The sequence below is a fragment of the Macaca mulatta genome, chromosome 8 (assembly GCF_049350105.2).
Source record: "Macaca mulatta isolate MMU2019108-1 chromosome 8, T2T-MMU8v2.0, whole genome shotgun sequence".
Taxonomy (NCBI): domain Eukaryota; kingdom Metazoa; phylum Chordata; class Mammalia; order Primates; family Cercopithecidae; genus Macaca; species Macaca mulatta.
In genome coordinates this window covers 133,669,743-133,681,901 of record NC_133413.1, presented here as the reverse complement: position 1 = coordinate 133,681,901, position 12,159 = coordinate 133,669,743, and the positions used below count along the sequence as shown (strand labels likewise).

At 37.9% G+C, this 12,159-nt stretch overlaps 1 protein-coding gene across 3 annotated transcripts in view; it reads left to right on the top strand.

Moving 5' to 3' along the window:
* Positions 1-12,159, top strand: part of ZHX1 (zinc fingers and homeoboxes 1) — a 27,103-nt gene extending 14,944 nt beyond the window's left edge. For 2 of the 3 annotated variants that reach the window (XM_077942516.1, XM_015145938.3), the window contains exons 3-4: positions 4,250-7,099; positions 10,430-12,159. In XM_077942516.1, coding sequence (XP_077798642.1) covers positions 4,475-7,096 — 2,622 coding nt within the window. In that variant the 5' untranslated portion in view covers positions 4,250-4,474 and the 3' untranslated portion in view covers positions 7,097-7,099; positions 10,430-12,159. 3 annotated transcript variants of the gene reach the window in all.

Below are 12,159 nucleotides of genomic sequence, written 5' to 3'. Positions count from 1 at the left end.
CTCCACCTCCCGAGTTCAAGTGATTCTCCTGCCTCAGCCTCCTGAGTAGCTGGGGTATTACAGGTGCACGCCACCACGCCTGGCTAATTTCTGTATTTTTAGTAGAGACGGGATTTCAGTGTTGTCTAGGATGATTGATCTCCTGACCCTGTGATCCACAGGCCTCGGCCTCCCAAAATGCTGGGATTACAGAAGTGAGCCACCACACCTGGCTGATGGCTCCTCTTTTATCTGTTTTGACCTGGGATTTCTCATAACATTTTGTTTGAAGAAAGGGCTCCCTTGCTTAAAACAAAAAGTTTGAAAATCACCACTTTGAGGAAAAAGTTTCAGAAAGAAACCCTCTTGCCTTCCAACTATTATTATACCCCAATTAAATATAGTCTCTCTCAGATTCCAGGAAAGTAACAGACACAAAATAGCTTACTCCTCTGCCTTTCAACAATTCCCTTTACTGTTCAAAATACGAGTGCTGCTCATTTATTACTCTTCCACTTACAATTTTTTTAGAAACAGTATCTTCCCATGTTGCCCAGTCTTGAACTCGTAGACTCAAGGAATCTTCCTGCCTTGGCTTCTTGAATAGCTGGATTACAGATGTATAACACCATGTCTGGACCACTTATTTAGAGCCATTTAAGGAATTACCTGTTTCTAATGAGAAAAAATTATCAAACATCTGTGTTGATACTTGAAAAAAAGTAATGGCAACCCCTATTTGATTAAAAGATAACATTGGCTTAGTTTGTAACATTTGGTTAAGAAATAGTTGTAAATATGAGTGATTTCTTTATAATACCTTAGAAATCAAGAATGTTTTATTTTTTTTATTTTTTTTTATTTTTTTTTTAAGACGGAGTCTCGCTCTGCCACCCAGGCTGGAGTGCAGTGGCTGGATCTCAGCTCACTGCAAGCTCCGCCTCCCGGGTTCACGCCATTCTCCTGCCTCAGCCTCCCGAGTAGCTGGGACTACAGGCGCCCGCCACCTCGCCCGGCTAGTTTTTTGTAGTTTTTAGTAGAGACGGGGTTTCACAGTGTCAGCCAGGATGGTCTCGATCTCCTGACCTCGTGATCCGCCCGTCTCGGCCTCCCAAAGTGCTGGGATTACAGGCTTGAGCCACCGCGCCCGGCCAAGAATGTTTTAAAGAAGAAAAGAATGACGCCTTTGAGAGTAGGGATCTGGATTATTAATACCACTATTATTTTTAAACTGATGCTCTTTATTTGGTAATATGGGAAATTAGGGAACAAAGGACATTTAGTCCAACTTTACTTCTGCTGCTTGGATGTGTAGTCTCTATTTGAATAATTCCAATGAGGAGGATTTTACCATCCTTCAAAATCGGGGTATTCTCTCTTGGGACTGCTCTCTTTCCTAAAAATGTCTCTCCATTTACTGACTAGATGTATTGTCTCATAGGGACCTGGTTTTGCTTTATAATTTTTGAAGCACTCTCTTCTCTTCCATTAAGCTAGTGTGCCAGTAAATTAAAAAGAGCTCTAATTTGTGGTGGAGAATAAATGAAATCACTTACCCATTTTATTCATTTTCATTTGGATTAGACTTCAGAAACACAAACTTTAGCAGTAAACTTTTTATTTTACAAATTTTAGGTATAAAATTTATTTAAATATATTTGTATGATCCTAATTCATGTTTTCTTGATGATTTAGTTATTGTGAATTTCAGATACTGTTCTCTATGGTGACGCCTCCTGCAGGTCCTGTTGAGTTTTGTAGGACTATTTTCCTGTTCGTTCTAGTGAATTTAATAAACATTGAGTGATTACCTCCCTGAATTCAGGCTTCTTGTATGCACTTGGGAATGCAACATTAATGAGATATCAGCCAAAATAGCTCAGCTAGGAGAGCATTAGGTTGAAGATACAAAGTTTCTTGGCTCAATCCAGAGTTTTGGGGACTTTGTTTTATCTCAAAAAAGTTGTGTCTCAGTCTCTTCGTGTTCCTATAGGAATACCCAGAGCTAGGTAATTTAGAAAGATGAAGGGTTTATTTGGTTCACAGTTCTGCAGACTGTATAAGAAGCATGGCTCCAGCATCTGCTTCTGGTGATGGCCTCAGGCAGCTTCCACTCATGACAGAAGATGATGGGGAATCCATGTGTGCAGAGATCACATGGCAAGAAAGGAAGCAAGAGAGACAGGGGAGAGGTGCCAGGCTTTTCCTAACCATCAGCTTTTGTAGGAACTGATAGAGTGAGAACCACATGGACAGCACCAAACTGTTCACGAGGGATCTGACCCCATGACCCAGACACCTCCTGTTAGGCTCTACCTCCAACATTGGGGACCGAATTTCAACATGAGATTTGGAGGGATCAAGCATCCAAATTATAGCAAGCTGTTATTAAAAAAAAGAGAGAGACACAATATCTATAGTAAGGAGACCACAGATATGAATGGGGGTGCAGGGACAGAAATGTAATATTACTCTGCCATGTACAGTATGGTAAGTACTAGACTAGAAAATAAACAGGGGAGGAAATGAGACCAAGTGAAAGGGAGAAGGTGGTCTCTAGTAGGGCTCCCCATCCCCTGTACCACAGACCAGTACCAATCCATGACCTGTTAGGAACTGGGCCGCACGGCAGAAAGTGAGAGGTAGGCAAGCAAGCATTACCACCTGAACTCTGCCCTCTGTTAGATGAGTGGCGGCATTAGATTCTCATAGAAGCACAACCCTATTGTGACTGCACATGCGAGGGCTCTAGGTTGCACACTCCCTGTGAGAATCTAATGCCTGATCTGAGGTGGAACAGTTTCATCCCAAAACCATCTCATCCCCCTGCAGTGCGTGAGGTATTTGGAAAAATGGTCTTCCATAAAACAGGTCCCTGGTGCCAAAAAGGTTGGGGACTGCTGTCCTGGAGGGCACACAGAGAGATCAGTGCATCCAGTGTCCTAACCTAAGGAAGCGCCTGAGCAAGGGTCTGAAAGTGCATTGAATGTCTGTGGATTGTCAGTCATTTCTAGTGTACCTAAAGCATAAGGAAATAGGAGGAAGGAAAGCGGGGTTAGACTAGGTTGTGAAAGGGATTATATGTCTGTCCCACAAGGAGTTTGGACTTTATTCTTTCAACATTGGGGACCTGTATCAGGAGACTGATGTGGTTGGATATGCTTTATAACTTTTGGTAGCATTGTGGCAAGTGCTAAGAATAATGTTTCTGGTAGACCAGGCACGGTGGCTCATGCCTGTAATCCTAGCACTTTTGGAGGCCAAAGTGGACAGATCACCTGAGGTCAGGAGTTCGAGTCCAGCCTGGCCAACATGGTGAAACCCCGTCTCTACTAAAACTACAAAAATTAGCCAGGCGGCTGGTGGCAAGCACCTGTAATCCCAGCTACTCGGGACGCTGAGGTAAGAGAATCGTTTGAACCCAGGAGGTAGAGGTTGCAGTGAGCTGAGATTGCGCCACTGCACTCCAGCCTGGGTGGCAGAGTGAGACTCTGTCTTTAAAAAAAAAAAAAAAAGAGAATGATGTTTCTGAAACTTTGATTATTCATCCTCCATCTTTGCTATTTTTGCCATACTTGAAGCATGCTTTTGGCTGATGAGTTAGACCAGTAGGAAGAAGCGGACATAACTAATGAACTAATGGATTAAATTTCTTGTCTTTTTTTTTTTTTTTTGAAACGGAGTCTCACTCTGTTGCCCAGGCTGGAATGTAGTGGCGTGATCTTGGCTTACAGCAATCTCTGCCTCCTGGGTTCAAGTGATTCTCCTACCTCAGCCTCCGGACAAGCTGGGACTACAGGCACCTGCCACTGCACCTGGCTAATTTTTGTATTTTTAGTAGAGATGGAGTTTCACCATGTTGGCCACGCTGAATTTCTTACACACTTAATGGCCATAATATTTTAGTAGCTGTGAATGTTTTTTATAGTGTTAAAGTTCCTCCCTTGTTAACATTGCCATTTCACATTAATAGTAGTGTGCTTGCCAAAGCAGGCCCTTTCCCCCTTGTCTTCTAATATATAGCTGGCTAAAAAATTCAAATGAATAAGCTTGTGGCTGACTCAAGGTAAAGTACTTAACGTTCAGTAAGTTAGTTGGCTTGGAGACATTTATTTTGATCTTCAGAGGACATTTTTTCTGATTCTTATCTTATTCTAGATCTTTATAACTGAGCTATCCAGCCACTTCATATAAGTGAACTATAACTATAATTTGTTTAAAAGATCATAGTTACTTGTTTTAAAACATGTTTAAATTTATTTTAATGTAGGTGATTGGAGTTGTGCTTCAAAAATTTCAGAAATTCAACAGCATTTTATCTGCCAACAATAAGCTCTTTACTTGATTGCACCATGAGAAAGCTGCTAATGAGACTTGTTGAGCACAAAAATGGACTTGAAGAACGAAAAGCCATTGTTTTCAAATGAAGAACACTGAACAGTTTTAAGCCTCGATGCTTTTTAATCACCACTGAGCTTTTCCTCATAACATCAGAATGGCAAGCAGGCGAAAATCAACAACACCTTGCATGGTCCTTGCCAGTGAACAAGATCCAGACCTTGAGTTGATATCAGATTTGGAGGAAGGTCCTCCTGTACTTACACCTGTAGAAAACACCAGAGCAGAGAGTATCTCAAGTGATGAAGAAGTTAATGAATCTGTGGATTCAGACAATCAGCAAAATAAAAAAGTTGAAGGTGGATATGAATGTAAATATTGTACTTTTCAAACTCCAGATCTAAATATGTTTACTTTTCATGTGGATTCAGAACATCCCAACGTAGTGCTAAATTCATCCTATGTTTGTGTCGAATGCAATTTTCTTACCAAAAGGTATGATGCACTTTCTGAGCATAATCTGAAATATCACCCAGGAGAAGAGAATTTTAAGTTGACTATGGTGAAACGTAATAACCAGACAATCTTTGAACAAACAATAAATGATCTGACTTTTGATGGTAGTTTTGTTAAAGAGGAGAATTTAGAGCAAGCAGAACCTACAGAAGTTTCTTCTTCAGGAATATCTATCAGTAAAACTCCTATCATGAAAATGATGAAAAATAAAGTGGAAAACAAACGGATTGCAGTTCATCATAACTCAGTTGAGGACGTTCCTGAAGAGAAAGAGAATGAAATCAAACCAGACCGTGAAGAAATTGTAGAAAACCCAAGTTCTTCAGCTTCTGAATCGAATACAAGTACTTCCATTGTAAACAGAATACATCCAAGTACTGCCAGCACGGTAGTGACACCAGCAGCAGTTCTTCCTGGATTGGCACAGGTGATAACTGCTGTATCTGCTCAGCAGAATTCTAATTTGATTCCCAAAGTCTTAATCCCTGTTAATAGCATTCCCACCTACAATGCTGCATTGGATAACAATCCCCTTTTACTTAACACCTATAACAAATTCCCTTATCCAACAATGTCAGAAATTACAGTTCTTTCTGCTCAAGCAAAATATACAGAGGAACAGATCAAGATATGGTTTTCAGCCCAACGTTTAAAACACGGTGTTAGTTGGACTCCCGAGGAAGTAGAGGAGGCAAGAAGGAAACAATTCAATGGAACAGTGCATACTGTACCTCAGACCATAACTGTTATTCCTACACACATTTCCACAGGGAGTAATGGTTTACCATCTATTTTACAGACATGCCAAATAGTTGGTCAGCCTGGTCTGGTCCTTACTCAAGTGGCTGGAACAAACAGCTTGCCAGTTACAGCACCTATAGCCTTGACAGTGGCAGGCGTTCCAAGTCAAAATAATGTACAGAAAAGTCAGGTACCTGCTGCTCAGCCTACTGCAGAAGCAAAGCCAGCAACAGCAGCAGTTCCAGCTTCTCAAAGTGTCAAACATGAAACTGCATTGGTAAACCCTGATTCATTTGGCATTCGGGCGAAAAAGACAAAAGAGCAACTGGCAGAATTAAAAGTTAGCTACCTTAAAAATCAGTTTCCCCATGATTCAGAAATTATCAGACTTATGAAAATAACAGGCCTGACAAAAGGAGAGATTAAAAAATGGTTTAGTGACACAAGGTACAACCAGAGAAATTCAAAGAGTAATCAGTGCTTACATCTCAACAATGATTCCTCTACCACCATTATTATAGACTCCAGTGATGAAACCACGGAATCCCCATCTGTTGGTACTGCACAGCCTAAGCAATCCTGGAATCCTTTTCCTGACTTTACTCCCCAAAAATTTAAAGAGAAAACTGCAGAGCAGCTTCGTGTCCTTCAGGCAAGTTTTCTCAACAGCTCTGTACTTACAGATGAAGAATTAAATAGGTTAAGGGCACAAACCAAACTTACCAGAAGAGAAATCGATGCTTGGTTTACAGAGAAGAAGAAATCAAAAGCTTTAAAGGAAGAGAAAATGGAGATAGATGAAAGTAATGCAGGTAGTTCCAAAGAAGAAGCTGGAGAAACTTCTCCTGGAGATGAATCTGGTGCACCTAAGTCAGGGAGTACAGGCAAGATATGTAAAAAAACACCTGAGCAGCTGCACATGCTTAAGAGTGCATTTGTCCGGACACAGTGGCCATCACCAGAAGAATATGACAAGTTGGCCAAAGAAAGCGGGCTTGCTAGAACAGACATAGTTAGTTGGTTTGGGGACACCCGTTATGCTTGGAAGAATGGAAACTTGAAATGGTACTACTACTATCAGAGCGCCAATTCAAGTAGTATGAATGGTCTGTCTTCCCTTAGGAAAAGAGGGAGAGGGAGACCCAAAGGACGGGGAAGAGGAAGACCACGTGGGCGGCCTAGAGGAAGCAAAAGAATTAACAACTGGGACAGGGGACCATCACTCATAAAATTTAAAACTGGAACTGCAATACTTAAGGATTATTACCTGAAGCACAAGTTTCTTAATGAGCAAGACCTTGATGAACTTGTTAACAAATCACATATGGGCTATGAGCAGGTCAGAGAGTGGTTTGCAGAAAGACAGAGAAGATCAGAATTAGGTATAGAATTATTTGAGGAAAATGAGGAGGAAGATGAAGTTATTGATGACCAGGAAGAGGATGAAGAAGAAACAGATGATAGTGACACTTGGGAACCTCCACGACATGTGAAACGGAAGCTTTCTAAATCAGATGACTGAAATGTAAGTTATGTAAATTTTTAATCTGTGTATATGTTCATCAACCACATACATTTTGAACCGTCAGCTTGTTGTATCAGTCATCTTCATTTTTGATAGTTTTTTCTGAAGTAGTTTTTCTTTTCCCTAATAAGTCTAGGTACCACTAGTATAGCCAAGAGATAAATGCTTATCATGTGTAGTTTTATTATTATTATGTAGAGTTTAATGTCTTAATTACTAGTTTTCATATGAATTGGGGTTTTTTTTACTTTGTTTTGAAGGAAAGTTACCCAGTCTCTATGAAGGGAGACTGGCGGTCGGGTTGAGGGGATTCACAAACAAATACTAAAGATAACTAAAATGTATTTATTGCAACGCCCCCTTCACGAAAGCTTCATTTTTTGCCTATTTAAGGAAAGAATTCAAAAATGAAAACTAAAAGGAAGGGGAAAAGTACACCAAAGGAAAGACCACAGGGTTGAGGATTGCACAGTTTTTTTAGGAAACTAGGTGAAAATGGGTATCTTTTTTTCTTCATTGCATTGCTCTCAAAACTTTATTCGATTTTTAACTAGAGTTAAAATGTTTTATGTATTTATGAAATTACTCGGTATCTTTTTAGTAATTTATAAAATTACTCAATATCTTTTTCTGTTAAAAGTCAAAGGTCTGTTTTAGGCCATATATAAATTCATGTTTGCTTAGGTAGCATCTGTCTTTGAAAACTGTGATATAAATTATTTCTGTTTTAGAGATCAAAAGGCAAATAACAGATTTGATATTAACCCAATTACTTAAAATATCTTTTCATTCTTTGGTATAAAACAAACCTGCTACCAGCACTAACATTGTATTTGATTTAAAGTATATCTCTGTAGTCTTAAAAATGCAAATAAATATGGCTTAAATTTGAAAGGTTTTGGCATGTTCCTTAAATCTTAGTTATATAAATGGATTAATTAAAGTTGTACTGTAGTTGCAAATCAGATACCTGCTTTGGAGTTAGGAATTGAATTTTTAATACTTCTGGAATTTAATAACATAGTTTTGTTCTTTGCTATTCTTTGTTTTGGAGTGTTCCAGGGTAAAAGTACACTGTTTTGAAAACAATGCAGTTGTCATGAAATGTTTGTGTATGTCTGTCAGTAGTCCAAATAGCATCTTGCTATCAGAAATGACTGCAGTGTTCTCAAACAGTAAGAAAGGAAATGAGACGTTGACCCTCATTATTATTTTACAAGTGAGCATGCTTACTTATTTCCTTGGCTTTTTGCATCGGTATCCCATCCCCTACTTCTATGCTTTCTTATTCTGTGCAGTTTTTCCTTAATTCCCTTTTATCTCCTCTCTGGTTTTATTTATTTTAACAATTATTTATAGAGAGCTTAATGTGTGCCAGGCACTGTTCTTACTGTCTGGCAATCCTTTTTCAGGTTTTCTCCTTGTTAATATTTTTTAAGGGATAACAGATGAAACTAAAAATGTACCTATTTTAATAAGCAGTATAAATATCATTCCAGGTTATAGGGTATAATGTAATCATTTTAAGTTATAAGAATTTAAACAGTTTCGTACAGCTTTATCCTGAAGTGCAGCCCTCCATTTCCTAATGTCAGAAATCTTCAGAGCAGGCTTTCTTCTGACCCAGATACATAAAATATTTTTAACGGCCTTTTTTTTTTTTATTGCTAAATACAAGAATGTGCACTCAGCCAAGATTAAATCAACAAATTTGTTGCTGCAGTGAATGTTGTTGTTGTAACCTCTGCAATGATTTTTTTGGGGACTTGCAGTCTTTCAAAAATAATGCGAATTTTTTAGTACAATTTAGTTTGACCTTTAAGTTTGTATAGATAATTCTTATGTTATATATTAACACTGTAATGGATACTAATTCTGGTCAGAAAATTCCCCTAAAGCTACAGTTTTCAAAAAATTATATGATGTATGCTATACATGCACTGTATTAGTCCATTTTCACACTGCTATAAAGAACTACCTGAGACTGGGTAATTTATGAAGAAAAGAGGTTTAGTTGACTCACAGTTCTGCCGGCTTAACAAGAAGCATGACTGGGAGGCCCCAAGAAACTTACAGTCATGGCAGAAGGTGAAGGGGAAGAAGGGTAAGCAAGCACATCTCACCATGACCGGACAGGAGAGAGAGCAAAAGGGGATGTTCCATACAACTTTCAAACAGCCAGATCTCGTGAGAACTCACTCACTATCATGAGAACAGCCAGAAGGGAAGTCCGCCCGCCCCCATGATTCAGTCACCTCCCACCAGGCTCCCTCCCCCGACACGCCCTGATTAAAAGTTATGTATGGGCTTATACAATTTCAAATGTAAAAACAGCCTATTTACATGTGTTGAAACAATAAGATTTTGTGGTATCACTGTCCCTTAATAGTTACAATTCACGGTAAGATTTGGGTGGGGACCCAGAGCCAAACCATATTATATACATTTGTGGTAGCATAGAAGCATGCCTTGCTTTTTAAATACACAAAAGTCTAAATTTATAAAACATCAAGTTATCATTGGCTTAGTAAAATAATTTTTCAGTTATAAGAGGATTCACCATAGCCTTCTCTAAACAGTTATTTCTTCATTTAAATATTCTTCAATTTACCAAAAAAGTTACCAACCTTCCCAAAATAGTTATTACAGGAAGTGAGGTACATATATATCTTTTGTAGGCTGGGCGCGGTGGCTCAAGCCTGTAATCCCAGCACTTTGGGAGGCCGAGGCGGGCGGATCACGAGGTCAGGAGATCGAGACCATCCTGACTAACACGGTGAAACCCCGTCTCTACTAAAAAATACAAAAAAACTAGCCGGGCGAGGTGGCAGGCGCCTGTAGTCCCAGCTACTCGGGAGGCTGAGGCAGGAGAATGGCGTAAACCCGGGAGGCGGAGCTTGCAGTGAGCCAAGATCCGGCCACTGCACTCCAGCCTGGGCGACAGAGCGAGACTCCGTCTCTAAAAAAAAACAAAAAAAATCTTTTGTAGCTTATATAGAAATAGAAAAAAGTACAAGTCTTTAGATTTCATAGTCTGCTTATTACAGATGCTGACAATGAAATATATACTCCCTGCTAATACAATTTTAAATTAATTATTACATAAAGGTGATAAATGTTTATAAGCAAATCTAGCATATGAAGAACATATACATAGATGAGTTGCACACAAAGTCTAGTGTATTGTGTGAGACCTGTAGCAGGTGATTTCAAGAGAATACAAAAGATGTATTTTCATGAATAATTGATACTTTTATTTCTAAAAGTAGTAAAAATTAAAATGCGGTTTTCTTTAAATTTTCAGTGTTTTATGATGTTTTTCTTTTATAGCTGCCTAAAACGTTGAAGGAGAATCAATTCTTCAACTCAAGATGTCTGATTTACTGTGAATTGGCCCAATCTTTGATGACATTGAAAACGTTTTGGGGCATACACACTCAAAAAACAGGATCCAATACCCAAAAGAAATGGAACTTAATGTGCCAAAGTTAAACTACTGCAGTTGGTGGAAGTTCTGCAATGTAAATAGAACACTAATTAAAAAACAACTTGTAAAAATTCAATTTAAATTTTAATACAGTACATTTTTATTCTAATATGATGGAGACATTCTGAATCTTAGACTTTCTGAGGGGGTTTAATGACCACTAGAGCTTGTCCTCATATTCAGTCCAGCTTAATACTGTGTGTCTAGTAAGATGGGCTATATTGCCTCTATTCTTTGAGATATGATTAAGCTTAGAACTTTGACCAAAAATTTTACAGTAAAAATTGTTAGGAATGGGTAAAAAAACCAAACCCTGATTTATTACTATGTCTTATTTATCAGACCCTGCACTAAGATTAAAAGTTGTGCATGGGCTTATACAATTTCAAATGTAAAAACAGCCTATTTATATATGTTGAAACAATAAGATTTTATGGCTTCACTGGCCCTTAATAATTGGATCCTTCATTAAACACATTCATGGATACCACTGTTTCTAATGTTACTTGTTCCATTAGAAACTGATTTGCTTTTCTTAAACTGAAGGTAATTAATTCTGAAGAAGGAAAAGAAACTGGCATGATAATTTGGATAGGGAGAAACTTTGAAATAAATACTGCACCAAAAAATGTGAAAAATAATCATGTAGTAAATATATACTTAGTGTTTTCTTACAATCGTGGAAATCAGAAATGTTTATACAGGTGTCAGATCAGAATTTTTAAGAGTTATCTTTCAGTGAAATTCTACTTTTATAACAATTTCAGTGAATAGAGAAAAAATTCTGAACTGATCATAATGAGTTAAAAGTTAGCTTTTCACTTATGAATCATGGGAGTGTTAACTGTTAACTCGGCGTATCAGGAGACTGAAAGTTCATACTAACTTACAAACTTTGTAAAGACTGGTGCTGTTCATTCATGTTGGGAAGAACCCTTTCTTTTGTGACCATAGGACCATTTTTCAAAACGCGCTTTCTTCGTAGAAGAAATGTTCAGTTTAAATTAGCTTTGGATTTTAACATGTTTTTCTGAATGACCAGATGTAGGCTTGGCCAGTTTATTTTCTCTAATTTAATGAATAATAAATATTAAGCTCTTGGTTAAATGTTTTTCAGCCATTGAAAATGTTATGAAAAAGCCTTGAATATGCATGCTGCTTTCATTTTTATAAACTTTTTATTTTTTAACTATAGCTTTATTAGTAATTCCAAAATGCTGCAATGTAGCTGATTTCCTCACTCAGACAGCTGGCTTTGTGGGTGGCTTTTTTCATACTATTGTTAACTTTTTTAAAAAAGAAGCAATGTAAAGACTGTAATGCACTAAGCTTTTTTTTCTTTTACACGTTTAAAAACTTCTTAAAGCACTCTGTAATATAATGATTAAATTGCTCCCTTTTATAAACCATTGCTAATGTGGTCTGAGTTTTGTTTGACAATAATTTTAATGTTCTCAAAATTTGAAATGTCAAGTATTAGAAATGAAGCCTTTGAATATATTTGTTTCCCTTGCAATATGTTAACTCTGTGTAGCTGTAAATAACTATTAATAAATTTCCCTCATCTCTTTTA